Source organism: Ambystoma mexicanum, chromosome 3q, assembly GCF_040938575.1.
Source record: "Ambystoma mexicanum isolate Mex_15411 chromosome 3q, UKY_AmexF1_1, whole genome shotgun sequence".
Taxonomy (NCBI): domain Eukaryota; kingdom Metazoa; phylum Chordata; class Amphibia; order Caudata; family Ambystomatidae; genus Ambystoma; species Ambystoma mexicanum.
This window is the reverse complement of record NC_090926.1, coordinates 33,088,614-33,109,589: the sequence shown is the minus strand read 5'-3', so window position 1 is coordinate 33,109,589 and position 20,976 is coordinate 33,088,614. Positions and strand designations below refer to the sequence as shown.

Below are 20,976 nucleotides of genomic sequence, written 5' to 3'. Positions count from 1 at the left end.
GAAGGCGGCACGGGTCCGAGGGGGTAACCTCAGGACCTGGTGCCCAAAAGTATGATACCATCATGATATGTGATATTGTTATTGTCATAACCCGTATCTGTACAATAAAATCCTACGGCCTTTTTATTGCCAACACTTGAAACAAGTTGTGAGCCTATCATTATGGGTGAGGGTTTGGGTTTCGGCCATTACTAATGCATGCATATGGGTTCAGCAGTTATGTTTACGTAATGGTCTTACCACATGGTGCCCAATCACTGTCTTTATCCCCCGAGGTAGAGTCTAGGAGGTACCCAAAAACCATCTTGGTCAGATATTTACAACAATATTTAATCAAGTGCACTTAAAGATGTGAGCAGCTTTTGTTCTTAAGAGCATTCACACAACATTGTGTTTTTCATTGTGTACAAAGTATTGCGCCAAACACGTAGACCATTTTCAAGTTAGCAACGACTTAATCCCTTTGGGGAATTGTTCCCAATTTCCTTTTGATATAGTTATATTCAGGAAGAGTGCTATGTGAATAGGAATTCATAATGTGTTGGGATAGGTTTGCACAATACAAGTGTCTACATTTAATGTAGTATAAGGTGGCGAGTCAGCAGAAAACGTTTAAAATCACTGACCCTACTGGCAGACGTAGCAGCAAACAAAATACTCACCGAGAAAGCTAAGAGTTTTTAATGGAATGTATTTGTGAATAGGCCCAACAGTTTTGCCAACGCTGCCAGCACCCGACCCAAGTTCCAGGCAGTGGTGAGAGCCAGAATATGGTGGAAATTGTTTTTTTTAATCCTTTGGGGATTGCTCTCAAAATGTCCAGACTGTGTCCTCTAAATTCCCAACACTCGCCCCAGATGGGACACAGATGGGTGAATTTGGGCAACACAGAGAGGGGCATTATCATGCACTGTGACTAACTCTGTGTATGGCCCCTGTAAGAAGACTGGTGGCCAGTATCAAGGCATCATCTGGTTTCAAGTCCACAAGGTCCACTGCGCTATTACAGATCCTCGCAGGCAGGGAATAGAACCAGCATTCGGGCCCTGAAAAAACAGACGAGCTCAAATAAGGCCTCCTGTGGCGCTACTAGCTTCATCGCACGGCTCGGTAGGGCACCTTATGTCCACTCAATCAAATGAGAAGGCAGGCTTGATTATTTTCTTATGTAGTCAATTTCATGTCAATCATAATTGTGTGTGGGGGAAAAGATGTATGGAAAGGAAATATAAAGTTAGACAATGCGACAGGGGATGAGAAAAGAATGTCTGTGTGCTGCAACGCGTGGAAGAAACTCTAGACAAATGGCGCAGTCTCATATGTGGAATGTTTGCCCATAGATGCTATAGTCTGCAATCCTGCTGGTTCCTGGCCATCTCTGACAGAAGAGAACACTTCTATGGCTCCATCCTATGGAATGGTCCCAGGCAGGCCAGGCATGGACAATATGGATGCATCCTTAGGAACTCTGGCAGCCACCCAAAGCAAAATAAAAGGGCAAGTAGGCCCATGTTGAGTAAGCCCAGCCTCTGCCACCGCCACCGCAAGCACATCCTGAAAAGTGTATATTAGTGAGAGGGGGCATAGTCTGAAGTATTCATTGTGTCACCACAAATAGGATGAGAAAAATAAAGTAAAACAACTCCACTCACATGAGCAGAGTCATCTACCGGGCAGTTCATACCCATGCTTACTAGGTGGCATTAGGTCAAAGCTAAAACATCATTAATGCTATAGCATGTATACCATGACACACGACCTTCTTGATTACAACTCCTATTTAAAGGTGAACTGCATCTATTTCCAAAGAATACTTAAATCTGTAATCTATTTTATTACCTCTCCCAGGTTCAGGAGGCATGCACACCCCTCTTAGCTGTTCGTGGAAAACTACCCTCCCACATGATACGCGCTGAAATTGACAGGCATGTTCAAAACATGTCTAGACTTCTGATCAAAACCCTTTGATTTCATCTTCATTGTGGGCATCGAAAAAAAATCCTCATTTGTAGCAACAGAAATGGGCCAGATTGAGAGTTTGGTGGAATTAGACAGCGGATCCTGGCCAACACATTTTACCAATAGTACCACTTGTTTTGGTGGTCCATCTGCCATATTACGGTCGGTGGGGTGGTTGTGTTATTCCCCATTATGGATTCAATTGTGGTCTGCAGGTAGTAAATACATCGACCGTATCCCCATACTCCTAAAGCCCACCGTGCTGCATTAGCATTAAAATGTCAAGTATTGTTAAAACAGTGTATTACACTGTGTGTCTGAACTACCAAAATGGTGGCAAGCGCTACTCCACTCTGCGGGGTGTGGGCCACTTTGCCAGTTTCCAGTGATGGATGAGAATGGGAACCCTGGAGGTTAAGTACATCAAGCACATCAGTTTATTTTTTGGGGTGACTCTTTTGTTTTGGCTCCAGAAGAGGGAATTCAATATCCTGTAACATGTTAAGAAAATTACAAGGGAACAGGATTCTGGAAAAAAGTTGCTAATGCTTGAACATTATAATCAACCCAACAGATAAGCAGCAGACCATCCACGCTTACTCCCTAAACATAGCCAAATAGTCCCAACAAAAGAGAACAGGGTGCAACAGCTCCCAACAAAAACTATGAAACAACAGAGATATAACCGCCTCCCCCCAACCCTGTTCCCACGCACACAGCTCCCAGGATATGTTGGGGTCAGCCATAGCAGAAGAGCAGGGCCACGGGAAGCGGTTCCACTAACATTACTGTTTGATTGGAAGAGGAAGTTTGAGGGGGAAAAAATCATCATTTAATATGCATGAATTACTAATGAAATATGGATTACAAAATGATTATCTGGCGATCAGCTATATTTGTACTGGTTTTAAAAACACCCCTATTGGGAACTGGAATTATGTTTTACTCCTTAGAATCATTTTACTCACAGGTTTAATGAAAAGGGCATGAAATACTCCCCTTTCGAGAACATTCACTGGATCCCTAATTATAATTGTAATGCATTCAAAGATGTGTTGTTACAAATGCAGATTTGTTAGAATGCAGATGGTGAACAAGTTGAAATAACAGTTTTGCGGATCATAAGACTGGAGATATTATTGCCATTATCGGCAATTGCCGCCACCTGTGTGCACCCCACCACGGAATGGTCGAGGACTTTGACGTTAAGCGTGACTAAGTCAATATCCAACCAATGCAAACCAACTGGAACAGGAGAACCTTTTAGCAAAAATGGGGAGTTACATTAACTTTAGGCCTTGACAAGAAAGGGTCATGTGTTTTGTATCAGAAAGCCCTGACCAATGACTGTAGCAAAGAACTGAGGGAAATATCAATGGCACCGGTGGAAAGGACAATTGGGTTTGGTGTGTGTTTAATAGATGTGTGCCGTAGAAATTCTCACTTGGTAGTGAGTGTCATGGACTAGTCATGCTTACTGGATATTGTACCGCATGGGAAGGTGAGTGAACAATGGCAAGTTGGGGTACCTGTCTTTACCGTTCGGTGGTGGAATCCTTTTGACTCTACTCTAGGAAGAGCGGTGTGGGGTGGGCGAAGCAGGCCATGACCCACCAACACAGCCCACTCTAACCTTAATGCAAACTGACTGAGGTTGAAATCCCTTCAACCCGTACTGAAGTGATTAAACTGGTCCGGGCCAACAGAAGTGGAAACATCTGTTCAGTAAAAAGAGTTCAAGAGAATATGTGCCAAATTCAAACCCAACACAACAGCCCCGCAAAAACAAAGCACAGCACCAAAGCATTGCTAATATACAGCCAAGTGTTCCGTGGAGAGAAGCTGTCATCACTAAGAACATGAGGGATGTCCGGAGCCATATGGTGTATAGTGGAAAGGTCCAAATCCTAGAAAATTGAGTTGCATATCCTGGACAGCAAAGCCTTCTGGATGTTGGGGAGAAGAAAATTCTGGGTTCTGAAATGTGTGGAATTCTAGATCCTGAACAGTGGAGCAGTAACATTTGCAGTCAGCAGACATTTCAGTATCCTGGATAGCAGAGAGTTCCAGATCCTCCTGAGGAGCAGTGCCAAAAACTGCAATTCATCTAGTTCTGGATGCCAACATCAAAAGCGGTGCATTACAGGACATTAGAGAATGACGGCTCATGGGCAGCAAAGGGTTCGGCTCCAGGACAGCAGACAATTCTGTATGATCAGCAGAGGAGAGATGAAAATCCTGGACAGGGAGAGAAGTTGCCCAAGTGCCTTCCCTTACCTCACCCTGGGGAGCTCCCCAGGGCTGCCCCTCACCGGATCAGCGGGGCAGAGCGGTCGTTTGTGACCGTTGGGCGGAGCTTAACGGTAGCAAATGGGTTGGTGCCCCTGTGAGAGAGCGAGAAAGAGAGAGAGAGAGACGAAGGCGGTGAGAATCCTTGGGAGAAGAGTAATGTGTTCCTTTCAGTCTATACCCAGTTCCACTCCCAACCTTGACTCCTCCTTCACCCTATCCCTTTAACTCCTACCATCTGCCCCAATGCAATACTCTATCGTTGAGGTTGTCTCTCTACCACTTTCGCCCGTTCGCACCTAATCTAATGCTAAACTACACACGTCTTTTCAGTCCTCTCAAACTCCTAGCTGGCATTCTATGTACCATACCTGCCTACACCACGGCCCCCCTGCATGCCACCCTATACATGCCTCCAATTCTCTCGGGTGCCTTCTACCCACATCAACCATCTTTGACCGACTCCCTCCACAGCCTTCATGCCCCAAAGGACTTGCATTACCCCCATAACACCAGAGGTTCCCTGGCCTCTGGAGTCTATAGTATCATGCCCTCACATAACTTAAAGTATCACATCCTGCATTCCCTCTTGCACCATGTGTGTTCACGCCACATCATGATCTAAAGCCCTCCATGCCTCCCATGTCAGGATGCCTGCATGTACCTCATGCTCCAGAGCCGTTCATGCCCCTGTTCTGTCTGGCATGCGTACCCTATGCGTGCCATACCCCATGCCACCAGGACCCAATGCTCATATGCTACCCATGCACTATCCCAAATGTTCAATGCCCCTTGTACTCAAGCCATGGCGGCGCACACTCCTAAACCTCTCATGTCCTGCTATGTCATAATCACAGATTCACATTGCCTAGCAAACCCCAGCCCAATACCACACCATTTTACATTGGTGCACTCTTTGCAATGAAAATCCCAACTGAAGTTCAGAAGTGTTGAAACCCTGTCCCTCATGCAGACATCTCTCCCTCTTCTCAATTATTATTTCCTGCACTCTTTCATCTTCTGAGGCCACTTGCAGCATGTAGGCCATTGATAATATGAGGACTAAATGCCCCTTAACCCACATCTCAAATATTCCAACCTCCATCATTCGTGCACCCACATATCCTTAAAAATACCTACTCTAGTACGTTTGTGATCCGAAATCCTCAATGTACTTCACCCCATTGCCCATTCGCCTTCACCCGGAATCTCCATTCTTCCCAGACCCCTGTAACATGTATCCACAACTCCCCACGCTCCCATGACCCGTATATGCACCGCACGCAGCAATCGATGGCCCAGTGAGCCACACGCTCCACATCTGCCAAGGGGTGACACTGTACCTGGGGAAGAGCTCACGTGGGTGACCGGAGAACTGAAAAGAAAAAGACGAACATGAGTTAAGACAGCACATCAAAGCATGTTCAAGAAAGAGGTGGAATGAAAGAACAGAACCTCGTGACTGGTCAGACGTCATCGAATGAAATGATCAAAGCTCTCAGAGGTAATGACAACAGTTGTGACTGTCACGTAAGGTCTACTGGCACTAGAGGAATCACATCAGGAAGATGGTGAGGGTACAGGGTAGTTTGTCACTACGTCAGCTTGTGCTAAATGGGAGGGCATGCCTACGCTCAGCAAACAATAGGTGCCCCCTCCTGCCAAATATGGCTTATGTGATCCCAGACAAAGAGTGAAAGGACAGCTCGAACTCCTACTCTGCTGCTGTTGGTGGGAGAAGGCAAAACACCTGCAGGGAGTTCAGGCCCCTACCGGCATGTTTTTCAATGAAACACTACCACCGTTAACAATGGTACCAGTGCTTCAGTGTACCCATTCTCATGGAGCCAATGGAATGGGGATTTACCATACAGCCGCCACTTGTAATATACTGGTAGCACCAGGAACAGTATTACGGGTTGCCGGTAACCCGCCGGCTACCAGCGGGTTTTACCAGCATCCTCGTAATGAGGCCCATAGTCCTATGAACTCCATAAATGGGGACTAACACCACCGTACCACCACTTGTAATCCATTGGTTATTCCGGCAGACCAAGTGGCAGCAATGGTAACCAAATGTGGTGATAGTTCAGCAGATTTACTGCCAAACCCACAATAGGAGTCTATGTCCTCTTTCGTTAATGAGGGTTCAAGTTAGACAGCTACTCTCGACAGAGTTTGGCTGGAGCCACAATGTGAGATCTTGTATGGTCAACGGGTGCTTGCCGCTGGCCCGGGGCTGTTGGTTCTGGTTTTGCTCAAGTAGAGGACTTATGCCAAGCTAATGGATATGGCCACACCTGTGATAGACAAATTGTGTAACTTTCTATTTGCATTCGTCAGTGTCTCCCTCCCCCACCGTTTTCTGGACAGAAGTCATCAGACTACTTTAGTGTACATTTAAATTTCAGGTTTACACCATGGATTAAACATTTTTCCTGGAAGAAGCGTGCCTTGTGTGCAGCCCAGTAGATGATGGCAAAAGGAAGACTGATAAAGGCCAGGTTAAAAAGCCACCACATCATGAAAAACTTTGATATGTAATTTAAGAGACACCATCAGCCTCATTACGAGGTGGGCGGTAACCCGCTGGTGCTACCGGAAGGTTGCCGCCAACCTCATAACCTGCCGCCTGATATCCCGGTGCCACCTGGACAAATCCCGGCGGCCAAGGCTGTCAGGTGGTGGAAACTGTAAGTCCCCATTCCCATGCAGTCCCTTGGGACTCCAAGGGATTGGGGAGACGGAAGCACCGGCGCAGTTGCTAATGGTGACGGTGCTTTCGTGAAAACCATGCCTGCAGGTGCCGGTGCTCCCGGCAGGTCAGACCTGTCCGGAGCACCGGCCCCTGCAGGCATTCTCATAGTCTGGCGGTCAGGAAATGGGGCCGGTACATTGCTACCGATACCCTTATTTCCAGACCGCCAGACTTGTAATGAGGCCCAGGCTGTGTGCAGCATATTTAAAATATCACCATTAAGGGTTAAACGACGTTCCGTAGAAGATCTGTATGCATAACAGTAAGATCAAGCAGTCATAGAGGTTAATAGTTAGCTGCTGCAAGATAATTAGGTGACAAGCCATCGCCACCTGTCACTGTGGTCTATGTTTCGTGCATCGACTTTGTTGATTTTGCATGTTCGCTGGTAAAAGCTATTGATTACGTCCAGTGAAAGCTCTGACACCAATGCAAATCATTTGAAAGGTCCATTGTCCCTTAAGGTGGCTGCAAGGGACATGTCTAGGAAGCCGCTGCTTTCCCGACTGGCCTGTGCTGGTTGGTCATGAAAATGCCATGTAAGGTTCCGGAGCGTGTCTATGAAGTGAAGCGTAGGGCAAGTGTCGATATTTCTAGGAGATATTCACAAACATTCCCTAGAATGGTAGCCATCGCGACAAAGGCCTTACCTGAGATTGGCGAACCCAGTTATACGATTAAAAATGTCACTGAATATCAGAAATTGACACTGATTTGATCCATAGAGTAATAAAAAGCAGTGTCCTACCGGTAGCATAAAAAATGTTGCCCCTTTTTAGCAGCATTTCAAAACCTTTGTGGCACATTTAAAATTGACACATTTGGTATTTTTCATTGCAATAACAAAATAGCTATACTTAAGCTTCATAGACCTAGCCAGAAGGCCGTACCAGGAGTTATGGGTCCTAAAGACTGCGTAAAAGTACCGAGCACAGCAAGGGTGTTTAACAGGATTAACGGGTGCATAGCTCCTAGTATGGTCAGAGGGTTTGGCCTATGAAGCTATTATCACCCTCTAGGGTGAAGGGGGGTTTAACAAAAAAAGCAATAAAAAGCAATCTTTCTGTGGCGGTTTCTGGGAACTTCCTGGTTCCCAGCAACCACACACAGCGTGATGTGGAGGGAGGCGCAGAGCTAAGATAGCAGCTGGGAGATGTCTGCTGGGTGGCTCGGAAAGGTGAGTGAGTTGTGCTGGTGGTAGAGAAGCCGGGCTGTGTCTGCCAGGTGTGGCCCAGAGAAGATTTGGTAAGAGGGAGGAGCCATCCGCCCACCCACCCACCTTAAACATAAGGAGCAGGGGATGGGGGGACAGTCAGTGGATTCGTTGTGCCATGTCTGTCACGTGTGGCCCGGGCGAGACTTATTGGTGCAGGCGGCAGGCAGGGCTCTCACTGCGGTGCTCCCTGTGAAGGGAGTGAGACGTTGAGAGCACTGCTGGTGGTGGGGCTGTCAGCACAGAGCTCCCTCTCATCATGGGAGTGTAGTGCTGACAGTCCCGCCACTGGCAGGGTTCTCAGCGCTGCACTCCCGCGAATCTCTGGAGCACCGCTCTGAAGAGCTCTGTCCATGGCAGTTACTGGGTAAGTCACGTGCCCCCCCCCACTCTCAATGGCCCATTTCCGGGCTGTTTATTGAATTGCCAAGCCATATTGGCTCATCTGACCCAGAAATTGGCCAATGGGGGAGTGCCACCTCACTCCCCAGGGTCAAAATCTGGATTGTCTTACTATCTATCTTCAGCTGCGGCAGGTGAGCAACTCGCTCCTAAATCAGAGTAATCTGAAGCTCACAGACTGGTGACGAGGGTGACAGCTGGCAGGTTTCTGGAGATCAGCACCATTTCAGACATTGGGCCTCATTACCATACTGGTGATAGCCGTGCCGGTAAAACCGCTGCTATCATTTTTTCCGGCACCCACGAATGGGTAATTACCGGGTCATTACGGCCTCCCTCAGTGGGAATGGGGAGGTCGGATGCGCCGGCACCATTCGTGAATGGTGCCGGCGCATCCGACATGCTCTGCTCGCGGGTGCCGGTATGCCCGCCAGGTCAGACTTGGCAGGCGGGAACGCACCAGCGAGCAGAATTCATAGTTTGCCGGTCCGGTAACAACGGTACTGGGTGCTTACTGGTACCATTGTTACCGGACCGGCAAACTTATAATGAGGCCCATTGAAATGAAAAGGGGGGATGAATCATTACATGCCCCTTGCCTCGGTGTGTGGCCTCTCCTGTGGTCCTATGTGTCTGGGTGGAAGAGGGGTGGTATGGCCAACCCCAATCACAGTTCTTTCTCTGCTAGACAGCGCGTGCAATGGTAATGCGTCTTCTGGCATCACTAAAGTCTGGAGGGGAAGAGATGCCCTGCAAAGGAAACACATCTCGTGGCACTCGGAGAAAGCAGAGTCAACGCCATGAAGAGGAAATATAACATGCAAGGGACACGCGTCCCATGGAACAGGGAACATGCAGATGGAAGGACCAGCACATAGAAGCATAAACAAGTGACCGAGCACACACCTTCTCGTGAGCCTGCCCTGCTCTTGCCTACCCAGCACCCACTCACATAGCCCCTCTGGTGATCCCTCAGCCTTCTCACTTAGACTGGCATAGAGTGTGTGGTGGAGAGGAATGCATTGGCTTTATCAGGCGCTCGGTAGCCACCTGTCCCCGGCGCTTAGGCGGAAAAGGCGGGGAGAAACCTTAAGTAGAACCCTATCTACGCATTCCTGGCAGAGCAATGAGGGCCCTGATTGGTTCTTGGGAGACTTGTGTACGTCACCACATCCTGCGAGCTGTGACTTTTTGAAAAGGCCAAGCAGACAGACTTACAACGTTGCTGCGCAGTGATTTCGTTGCAGAATATTCACTCCACACGTGTTTCAGTGCAGAATACAGATGGCCAGAAAATTCACCAGCAAAATGTAACTTAAAAAGGTACAGATAGTAAGTTTGGGAAAGGGATAATCAGCCTCATTCTAACTTTGCTGGTACCCTGGCGGTAGAGCTGCCAGAATACCGGCAAATGTACATACCGTTTCCAGCACTCGGTCCGGATGCGTTGCCACCGGATTCCGAAAGCCGGAGTGACGGTGTAAATCCCATTCATGGAATCCCATAGGACTCCATGAGGGGATGTGCTGTCATTAACGGAACTGGCAATGCTGTTGTTGGTAAAGAGGGCTTTTTTTGCCGGTAGGGTGCCTGGAGGTAACCCATGTGCCCCACCGGCAAACCCGTGGTCAGACGGTGCGATAAAGTTCCGGTATCCCCGAATACTGGCACTTTTTTACCAGACTGGCCGACCTAGAATGAGGCCCAATGTTTCTTAAGTGTGGGCAAGGAGTTGATGGTGGCAGCTGGGCTTTCCCCCAGCATTTTGCTGCTGCACTGATTTAAAAAATTGTAAGAATTCGAAAATTAAACATTCAGTGGTGAAATAATTGGTGGTGAAACACAGAGACCCCCCCCCTTACACGGCTACACCTCTCTCTAGAAAGCGGTATTGAATTCCATTTATTTCTGAAAGCAAAACCTCTTGAACCTTAGTTCCCGGCTTGGTTTCTGTGGCACAGTGGGCATCACATCAACAACCTTGTTTGGTGCACAGTGACTGTAAGCACCATTGGTAGATATTGCTTTTTTTTTTATTTCGGCCTAAAATCTCTTCTAAGGCGAACATCTGTGATTATCCCTTGGGGGCAAACCGAGCCCTACCAATATCAGGACACCCCATTGAATGTACCGAGCCAGAGATCGAATTGCCGCGTGTATATGAAAGAGTGGAAGGTACACTTTCAGGCGCTGAGGCACATACCAACAAGGAATACTACATGCATGACCTTGTGCCTGGGGAGCTTCCAGTGACATGCCTTCTAGTGACATCACTAAGCCATATGTGTGGAATGTTTCTAAGCGAAAAACTATACACATCAAATGAAAAGTGACTCCACGCTAAATGTATATATATATATATATATATATTTAATTATCAGCTGGAGGATCTAGAGTTTGGGATCAGAAGAAAAGTACTGTACTTTCCTGCTGTGACTCAGACATAATATAAGGCAGAGTAATGGCAACAGTGGGCAAGTTCAACACTAATAATGACTCTAGTTAGTTGAGTGAGAATAAGGATGGAGTGAGACTGGTGGCCTATAGATGCTGGTATTGGAGGAAAACTCATCCCGTACCACCCAAAATTCCTAATGTTAATGGCAACTCGTGTACATCTGATGACTGTACTAACATAGGTGCGACATCTACTAACCTATATCCTCTTTGTATTTATGTTGGTGGCCAAACAAACATGGCACTGCCTAAAGAATTCTCCCTTGGAGAATAATCTTTTTGCAAGATAATATGATGTCCTACAGAGAGCCAGCACCCCGCCCCCTTGTCGCACACCGGCCCTGTCAGTATCCCAACGTAAACTCTCCTAGCCTCCCATTGCACCTTTTGGAAGCACAGTGTTAAGAGGTGAAACAGATCATTTGTTTGTGTGTGTTTCCCCATCTCTGTGTTTTTCCCCACGTTCATATTTTTTGTGACATGTTTAAAGCTTTTCAGACCACAAACCAACAGTGTGTGCTGCTTTAACCATTCTTATCTTTAAAAAGTAAATAAGAACAAAACCGCACACAGCAAGATCACTCGGTAGTCTCTAACTTCTGGCTTGTCGTATGGGACGAGAAGAGCGAGTGAGCAGACACCTTGGAAAGTGCTCTACTTGTTAGGCATGCAAGGAGCGAGAGGTGTGGAGAGTAGCCGATCTAAGCGAAGCAGTGGACCAAGAAAGAGTCCCATTTATATCTCTTGCCCTAGCCCTGCATCAGTTCCTGCCCAGGATAGAGAGAGGACTAACTCTTGAGCTAAGCATGTGTGTGGACTGGTCACGGCCAAGTCCACTTCTGTTCACAGTTGGAATTGAGCACGTCTTGTCTTCTTGCTGTCAGGCGAATGCCCAGCCATAATGGGCCGAGTGCTCTTGCATCTGTGTTTGTGTCAAAGGTCGAGCAGACTTCTTCTAAGGTAACAGATGAGTGCCAAAAACGTCGTGGGTGCCTCAGCAGTCATTAGCGTTAGGGCAATGGTATAGCTTCGGGTTTCTCTCTGAGTTAAAAGGTACTTTTCTTCTCTGAAAGTACTTCCTTTTTACAGGCTAACAGTAGCTTGTATCCCAGCTCCATTCACTGAATACTCCACAGAGTTACTTCCTGCATGCACTCCCGCGTTATTTTGTGTATCCATTTCAACTGTGATTGGCTCTCCTGTGTGTGCGGCGGTCTACGCCTCAGCTGTTCCCGGCGGCGAGGGCGGGGCTTTGCTCACGATGGGTCTCCCTTAGCATCAGGATTCTACTTCTGCTTGCCAATGGGACCCCTTCTGCCCGCAACTGCCCATTCATCGGCTGCCAGGCCTCCACTGCTGCTGGTGAGAGATGAAGTGGAATGTGGGCTCAGTCTGCCGCTACCCACGTCATATGCCGGGTAGGGGGTGGGGGGCGTGCTCAAGAAGCGACTGCTCTCCTTGGCGAGTAGCTAACTAGCACCTGGCCCAGCAGGAGTTAGGGGTGCACCCTTTCTGAACCCTTCCGCCTAACTCCTCATAGGAGACGAGGGAGATGCTTCTCTCCCCATTACTCCTCTTTCTATCGTTCATTAGGTTTGCATGTGTCTCTTCCTCTCTTTCTCTTCCCTGTGTCGTGCTTCTTTTCCAGTGTGTAGGGAAGGGGTCTATAGCTCTCGCTCCCAGGCTGGTTTTCTTTCTTCTCAGTTCGGTCTCATCTTCTTCTCCCTTTTCTCTGCTTTTCTAGTTCTTCGCTTCTCTCCCCCATCTTGTTTTCTTCACCCCCCCCCTGCTCCTCTTACTAATTCCTTGCCCCTATGCCATCTACTCCATTTCATTGGAGTGACCTTCCCCGTAAAACTGTTGTTGTGACCCATTGTCCTTCTTCTGCTTCACTAACACACTGAGATAGGCCCATGCCACTCTTCATGCTCACGTGGTCTCTGCCACCACCACAAAAAAAAAGGGCCCGTCAGCGCTCTCCGCCAGTGCTCTTTGAAGATGCCAGGGGTTTCCAAACCCGCTTCGCAGGGGGTGTCATGTTGTCCCACTAACCATGTCACTCGTGTGTTCCCCTAGGGCCCCCACTTCTTGTCAGTCTCTGCTTTCCCTCCTTCACGCACTCTCTCTTGTCTTCCTCTTCCTCTACACCACACATAAGCAGAGGCGTGGCCAGGATTGTTTAACAAGTGGGGCCTGAAGCTAATGTAGTTGGGCCCACAGCAGTGACATTAACATCTGTAAATGCCCACACAGCGCTGCTGAGTGGGCATTTAAAGATTCTGGGTGGGCCTTGCCCGCTCAGGCACTACCTCGTCTACGCCTCTGGGCAAAGCACACCGGCTGCACCCAAACACCCTTCATATCCTCATGCCCAGCCACTGTGTTCTATGTCGCTCTGCTTCCCCAGGTTTCTCTAATTGGATCCTACATTCCTCGGTCCTGTACTGTCTCCACATATATGTACATGGGGTTTGGGGAGAATATGTAAAACCTATGCGCCAGCCCCATCCGAGCTAGCTCTGGTCTCAATTCTAGAAACTGTACTTGCAGTGATAGTGTTCAGAATGTTCGTTGGCCGAGAATACCTCAGGGGGTTTGGCCACTGAACATTTATTTTAAATGTGTGTGTCTAATGTTAGGGCTAGTTCCAGGGACGTCATTTCACCAAAATGCCAGAGGTAGCGGAAGTGACATCACATGACCCTTGACATGTGATGACATCACAGGAAGTGATGTCATTTAACCCCACCCCGAAGTGACATCCGGGAAGCGATAGAACATGACCTTTCACCCCTTAAATGAGTCTAGGATTTATTGTATAGAATGCCAGAAAGAGAAATTATTTATTATTCCTATTCTTTCTTATTTAGGGTCACTGCTCAAAGTTTTACACTTGTGGAACCCCTTGTTTTTTTTAAGAGGCCTCAACAAAAATGCCAGCCACTCCAGAAAGAAAGAGCCACATGGCGCTGGCCACAGCCCAAGAGCTTCAATGTAATGAAAAAGACAAAACATGTTTAGTGGTAGCACGGGAGGCCACAGGGGTAGCAAAGGAGAGCTCTGGGGTCGCAGGTGCGACCCCTGGCGGACCCCAAATGACATCCCTGGCTAGTTCATCATCATGATAGGCCTGTGTTGCAAGAGTATCCCTCCGATGGTCTAGGTGGAGGGTTTTCTCGATGCACAGTCTCGGCCATACGTGTGAGCCCACAATACCTGAGAAGGCTGGGGAGCAGAGGGGGGACCAGGTATCCCTATACCTTGACTCTGGAGCTTGGTATGCATAGAGAGTTGCCAGCGAAGGGGAGCATCTTGCCTGGGACTACACTCTTTCTGAGAATGGGCCTTTGTGTTATATTATGTTGCTTCTATGTGATTTTTCGAAAAACAATTTCAAAGAGTGATTTTTTAACGAAACAAAAACAACGAAAAAAAGACCGATTTTTTTATTTTTCCCTCCCAAAGCACCCTATTTCCCTATGAGTTTAAGCCCACCCAAACCCCGCCCTCTCCCGTTTACCCCCTTCACCCATGTATATTTAAAAAAAATGTCTGTTTTTTTCGCTGTTTCCGTTTCGTTGAAAAATCCAGCTCTGAAATTGTTGTCGCTGAAATCACTGGATACCATTATGTTATGTTATGTTGAGTTGTATACTCTGCACCGTTGCTATTTGCATGCTTTCCCTGCGCTGTGCCGGCTGGGAAAGAGAGTGGGTGGAGTTTGATTAGTCGAGCTGAGAGGGAAAGTGCAAGGTTGCTTTGATCTTGTGTTGATGCGGGCGGACCCGAGGTTTGCTGAGCTCTGCATGTGTGTGAATGTCTAGGTGTCTCTTGGTCAGTGACTTTGTGTGTCCACAGAGCTAGGGTGCATTGGCCGGTGCAGTGGTATGTGCACTTCTTGCAGTGGTGTAGTGTTCTCTTTGCCACCTGATGAGAGGGATGGTAAAAAGCAGCGTGTGAGTGGCTGAGTTACTTTGCATGTGTTACGTTTGTGCACAGAACATGCGTTGCTGCTGGCTCGGAATAAAGAGGCGGCAGTAAGACATAAAAGAGTGCATGTAGTTTGCCAGTATTGCGTGTGCCCCCACGTAGCTGTTGCACGTGGGCGAGGCTCACCTTTGAGCATGCCGTGACGTGGCTGAAGTCTGGTATGCATTGGGCAGCCAGGAGAGAAAATGCCATGTGTGAGCCATGCTAGGATCTTTCTGTCCGGGTCAGTTCTGACAAGGCAGACAGAAGTCAGTCCTTGCGTGCCCAAAGATCCCCAACAGTACCTCTGCCCTCTTCGCCAGCCACAGCCCACTAGAATACACTGGTTCTGTGCCCTGGTCATTCCCCTGGGGGAGGTGGTCTAAAGGAGAGCAGGGCATAGGGACTGTTGGGTCTAGCTACCCCCACAGTGGCTGAAGAAGTGTTTCTGCTTTGCGGTTCGTCTGTGCTGCCAGCGTTGGTATCTGGACCCAGATTACAGAAACTTTGCACTGTTGCAAGTGCAAAGTTTGCACGGTATTAGCACCAGGGCAAAGTTTGCCCTATTTTTAAAAACACTGGGCCACATTAAAAAACCATTGCGGCTCGACAAGTTCAGTTTGGCATGGTATAACCACCAGGGCAAACATTGCCCTTAGTGCAACAAATATGCATTTTCACTACATGTTTGCACCAGGACAAAGTTTGCCCTAGTGCTAATACAAAATGTTATTGCCCTGGTGCAAAAATGCATCAACAAGTTATCTTTTATGCACCAGGGCCATTTTTGCCCTGGTGGTTATACCATGTCATGATGCAATGGTTTTCTAATAAGTGTAGTGTTTTTAAAAATAGGGCAAACTTTGCGCTACTGCTAATACTTCTCTTACTGAATTGTTCGGTGCTGTGCCTTTGCTGACCTGATATCCCGCTGTGTGATAAACACCACTGGTATTGTCTGTTGCTTCGTGCTGTGTTCTGTTGTCTTGGATTGCGAGTAAAGAGTCTATTTGTATATAAACACTGCCTCTTTGTTTGCTCCTGGTCTTAAGTCCCCGGAGCACGGGGATCTTCGATGCCTGATTTAAGAGGTGTCGACCTGGCAGATCCCGTGGTTTGCTGGGTCTGAGTCACCTTAAACACCTGCTCAATCTTTGCTGCAGAATATTCCATGTGCCAGAAAATGATATAAAATATGTGTGTTTAAAGCAAGTTGAATACTTAATGCACCTTCGTTTTTATCAGCGGGACACATTCTAGGAACATTATTGAAATGACTCAAACATATTAAATGAAATGGGAAAACATGCTGCATTTTCAAAGCATTTATAATGCTGGGGCTTTGCCAGGGTACATTTACTTGAAATTACAGGGGAATGTAAAGGGGTTTTAGGTCTGTGATGGGAAGCACTCCATCGAAACAACTAAAACAGTTGGATAATGGGCCTCTGCGGCTATCACAGAAAGTAGCAAATGTCTGCATTCCTATGCAGCTGCAGAACTGCTTCCAATGTTGTGCTACAGATTTGGCATGTTGGCAAAGTTGGGGTGGAACTGCATTATGTGTTAATAGTTGCTGTGGAAATCCCAGCACAAGTTAAGCATGGCTTCTCTTGCAATACAATCTCTTTCCTCTCCCTTTGATTTCATTTTGATCAGTTCCTATTGTTTCTGGGATTTCTGCCTGCCGATCGTGCCTCCCGTACCTGCTTTAGTCATGCATAGTTGTGCTTGCGTGTGTTTACTTAATAGCCATTTGGCTAACAACAGCTGGAGCAATGGAATGTGAAGCTTTGCTTTTTCTAGAGTGGTGTCTAAAATGGTGCAATGTGAGTTCTAATCTTCTTGCAATGAGACCTTCTTCTATCCCAAAGCATTCCCTTTCTTGCCCGTCGGTGTCGTTTCCATTGTTTCTGCCTTTCCCACATCTAGTGCTCCCTCATTGCCATCTCACCTCCCTTTAAATTGTTCTTTTACCCTTTTCTCACTCTCTGCATTGCTGTCATAACTACTCCCCATCCAACTCCCTCAGCTTCCGTACCTGAAGTTGGGCAGGTGAACAAAGGGTACATCCCACTACTGCCACCAATGTGCCTGTGATGCGTGAGGTATGAGTATTTCTAAAAACGACATTGTTTATTGCCCTTTCTCCTTAAATACCTTATGCCATTCCTTATGACAGTGTTGTGCAATTTACTGATCCCCACTTCATTGATTATGAGATGGCCTAGATTCCGCTTTATTTTTGTATGCATACAATATTCATTATATTTTGGGTGAGGATTGGGTGTTGGTACATGTTCATGTATGGTTGGAGTGTGCAAGATCCATCAATGAATAGTTCCTCATCTGTGTTAATGTCCAGGACCTGGCATCTCCAGAGGGCTGGCCGGGAGCGCTGCAAGGTTGGAAAGTGCACCTGTTAACAAAAAGAGCTGCCTTTCTGGAGCCACCAGAACTCAGGCTGGGAAGTCATAGCTGAGAGAAGAATGGTAAAGGGACCCTGTGGGAAAGAAAAGAAAGAGAAACATCGGTTGAGAGGCGCCTCACTAGAGAGTGAGAGGAAAGAGAGAGGGACGAGTGAGGTCCAGTTAAAAAAACAAAGGTAAATTGGGTGAGTGGGGCCCGACAGAAACAAAAGAGTGATTGAATTAGACTTGCCGTGCACTAGAGAAAGGAAAGAGGTAAATGAGAAAAATAAGACAGGAAAAGAGGGAGAAACTGAGTGAAAAGTGTGCAAGTGCAAAGAGACAACACAAGAAGGTTCCCGTGGTAGAGAGGAGATGAATGGGATAAATAAACAGTCAATTCATATGAAAATCAGGAACATGCACTTTTGGAATGGGGCACAGTTTACTGAAGAAGCTCCAGTAAACGTTGGATTTCTTATGTTTTTGGTATTCAATTTTCCCTATTTCCGCTGCCTCCTAAGCATTCTGGGTAAGATAGGTTTCTGTGAGTAGTGGCCGGGGACTTGGACATTCCACCCAGGTGGATTCAGTTGGCTCTGCAGTCTGTAGAGGCCTGAAATCTGCAGCTTCTCATGGATCTCCCTCAAGCCTGCTGAGCTTCCTCTCCTAAAGGCTGGTGACGTCTCCACTGGACACAACACATGAATGTGTGCGCGTGCACCTGTCTGCAGCCATCCTCGAAGGTGTAGGTCATGATACTGGAGGCAAATCTGAACTCATTGCATTTAGAGACCAGCTTTTAAGGCTTGGAGCCAGACTGAATGTCACAAGGTCTCCCATTGGCTGATGGCCTTAATCTCATGGATCTGGTTTTCTCCTCTAAACTACCATTTCCATGAGATCTTGTACATTGGGGTCCAGTGATGATATCACTTGCCTTTGGGTAGGGGATTCTCCCTCCTTTCCATGTGGCAGGAGGTTTCCCAAGTCCCAATCTCTACTCTGTCATGTGCAATAGGCTAATGTGGCCCAAGGTGCTATTGGCGGGGGAGGTATTGGAGTCGAAACCAAATTGTCCATCAGGTTTGCTTAGAAAAAGAAAAGGAGGGTTGAAGAAGTGACATGTGAAAGGCGTTTCAAATCAAATCAATCCCGGGAGTCCGGGTGAGCTTTGGCCTGATTCGGAGCCTGGGTATTGAAGAGTCCAGGGGCAGCACAGCTACATGGATTACTCAAGTTGAGCGGGAACCCTATCAGGTCTCTCGAGAACCACTCTAGACCCAGGGAGAAGCTTTCTGCAGCCAATCGGTCTCTCTTGAGAACCACTTCTTTCATTATAGCCGAGTCTGAGTATCCCGTTTAATAGTACCCACTCTACGTGCTTATCCCTGTCTCCCTGGTTATGCATCTAATGCATTGTACCGATCAAGCTCAGGTGTAGCCGGTCAAGTGGCACAGCGAGTAGAGCGCTCACCTTGACATCCGAAATCCCAGCAGGGCCAAACTCAGCCTTTCATCCTTCCGAGGTCGATAAATGAACACCACACATCGTGGGTAATAATAAGCAGCGCTCAGATACCTGAGTGTTCGTAGCGCTATATAAATGCTAAATTATTATTATTATTATTATTTATTAATAATGCTAATACCCCGATTTTAGTGCCCCCCGCGCTACGATTGCAGTGCAGAGGATGACCTGCGTGACTTTAAAGTTTCACCAACTTTCTGATAGCACTTTCAAGAGTAGCAGGCCCCTAGGATTCCTTTGCTTTTCTTGGTTTGAGGTACATCACAAACATGTCATACTGATAGGTTGGGATGTCCACGTGACCGTGAGGGGGCACGGAAAAGTATGGCTGTGCTATGTTTTCATGCCACCTTCCAGCTGAATAAGTCTCACAATATCAACACAGAAACATGTATTTATTTATTTATTTAGCATTTGTAGTGCACGCCAAACCAGCAGGTATCTGAGCGTCGAAGGAAATGTGGGGCCCCATAGGTCCTGTACTTGCACTTGCAGCTGTAATGAGAGACTTTAGGGTGGAATATATATCCTAGTAGCAGACATGTGTCTCTTTGAGCATAATGTATATCACATATGTGTGATATCATTAGTTATATATTCAAATATGACACTTGGCAAATGTGTTTGTTATTACATATGCTTGTGAATGGGTCAAAGTATTTTGTCCTGATGGCCATCCATGTATGCTAATAGAGTGTTGATGCATGAGGATAGTATGACTGACAGTTCAGGAGAATGTTGCAGAGTGTGTATGAGTGTTTTGAGTGTTTTGGTTCGTGCGGGAGTGAATGGGAATGGCTGGTGGGTGGTCTCTCCATGTACATAGCTTAAGAGTAACTGGAAACCTTTATTGTATCATAAACCCCCCTGGACATTTCTATAAAGAGCCTCACTTCTATAAAGGGTCTTGCGGCTGGACTGTTTGTGGGGACGTCCCTTATAACAGTGCCCACGAGCTGTAAAAGAACCCAGAAGAACCTAGCAAACTTCAAAACAAGAGGGCTGGGTGAGGGGATCAGCAAAGTCAGACCACCCCTCAAAGGTGTCACCCATCCTTCAAGAGCAACTCAGGTTTAGGGGATCTCATCAAAGCCAAGGGATCGTTATGGACTACACTACGGTTGTCACTCCAGTGCCCACAAACTGCCAACCAGTATTCCCCTGTGGTGCAGACGACCCTTAACAGATGTGCGGCATCCAAATTAATGAGGCGGATTAGCTGAACTAAAGCCCTTAGGGATAGTGCAGTGCCGATGGAAGTAGGTGCCAACTGCTTGTAATAAAAAATAAAAAAATAAAACAATAAGGGGCTAGAAAGCACCGGATATCTCTACCTCCTGGCAAGTCTCGGGTGGGCTGCATTATCAGCTGCACATACAGCAGCATAAGTCAGTCTGCGGCTCTGTCGTGCATTGAGGGTCCACAGAGTAGCCCACTCGCCATAGATACAGACAGTGTTGAGGGGCGCAGCCAGTGAGAGGCAGGCAGGGAGCACCGTCCTGCTCAGCATCCCAGCACAATTGATGACGTGCTCGGAATCTTTCATCGCCAACTAAAGCCGCCATAACTCTCCCATAGTAGGTTAAGAACATGGAAGAGGGCCCCTGTTCCCAGGGAAATATCACAGCAGACCTCTGCCCAGCCTTCCTGCCTTCCCTGCCCAGGGAAAACGAGAAAAGCAGGAGGTTGGGCTGACCCGGAAGTGTTGAGCAGAATGATACCCAAGAAAAAAGTGGTCTTATCAATGTACTGTTTATGACGCCCCATCGAAGTGAAATAGGTTTCACAATCCTTTTCCTTCAGGATAGCTCAGGGGCAGCCTGCCTACCTTGGAAGCAATACCACACCAAGCACCACAGGTTCGAACCCCTGGTCCGCGCTTTGAAACCTCTGGGTATTAAGCGCATTACAAATAACTTATCATTATAGCCCCTTTGGACATTTCGGGCACCGTCTAGTCCCTTGGTGTCTTTGTACCTGATGGCATATG

General features: G+C 47.3%; 1 protein-coding gene across 1 annotated transcript in view; it reads right to left on the bottom strand.

The window, feature by feature from the left end:
- Positions 1-335: 335 nt before the first annotated feature.
- BAIAP2L2 (BAR/IMD domain containing adaptor protein 2 like 2) overlaps positions 336-20,976 on the bottom strand; it is a 279,276-nt gene continuing 258,635 nt past the window's right edge. The window contains exons 13-14 of the mRNA XM_069652997.1: positions 5,592-5,623; positions 336-4,343 (exon numbers count right to left, since the gene is read on the bottom strand). Of these exons, the coding sequence (XP_069509098.1) occupies positions 4,268-4,343; positions 5,592-5,623 (108 nt within the window). The 3' untranslated portion in view covers positions 336-4,267. The remainder of the gene's footprint in view (positions 4,344-5,591; positions 5,624-20,976) is intronic.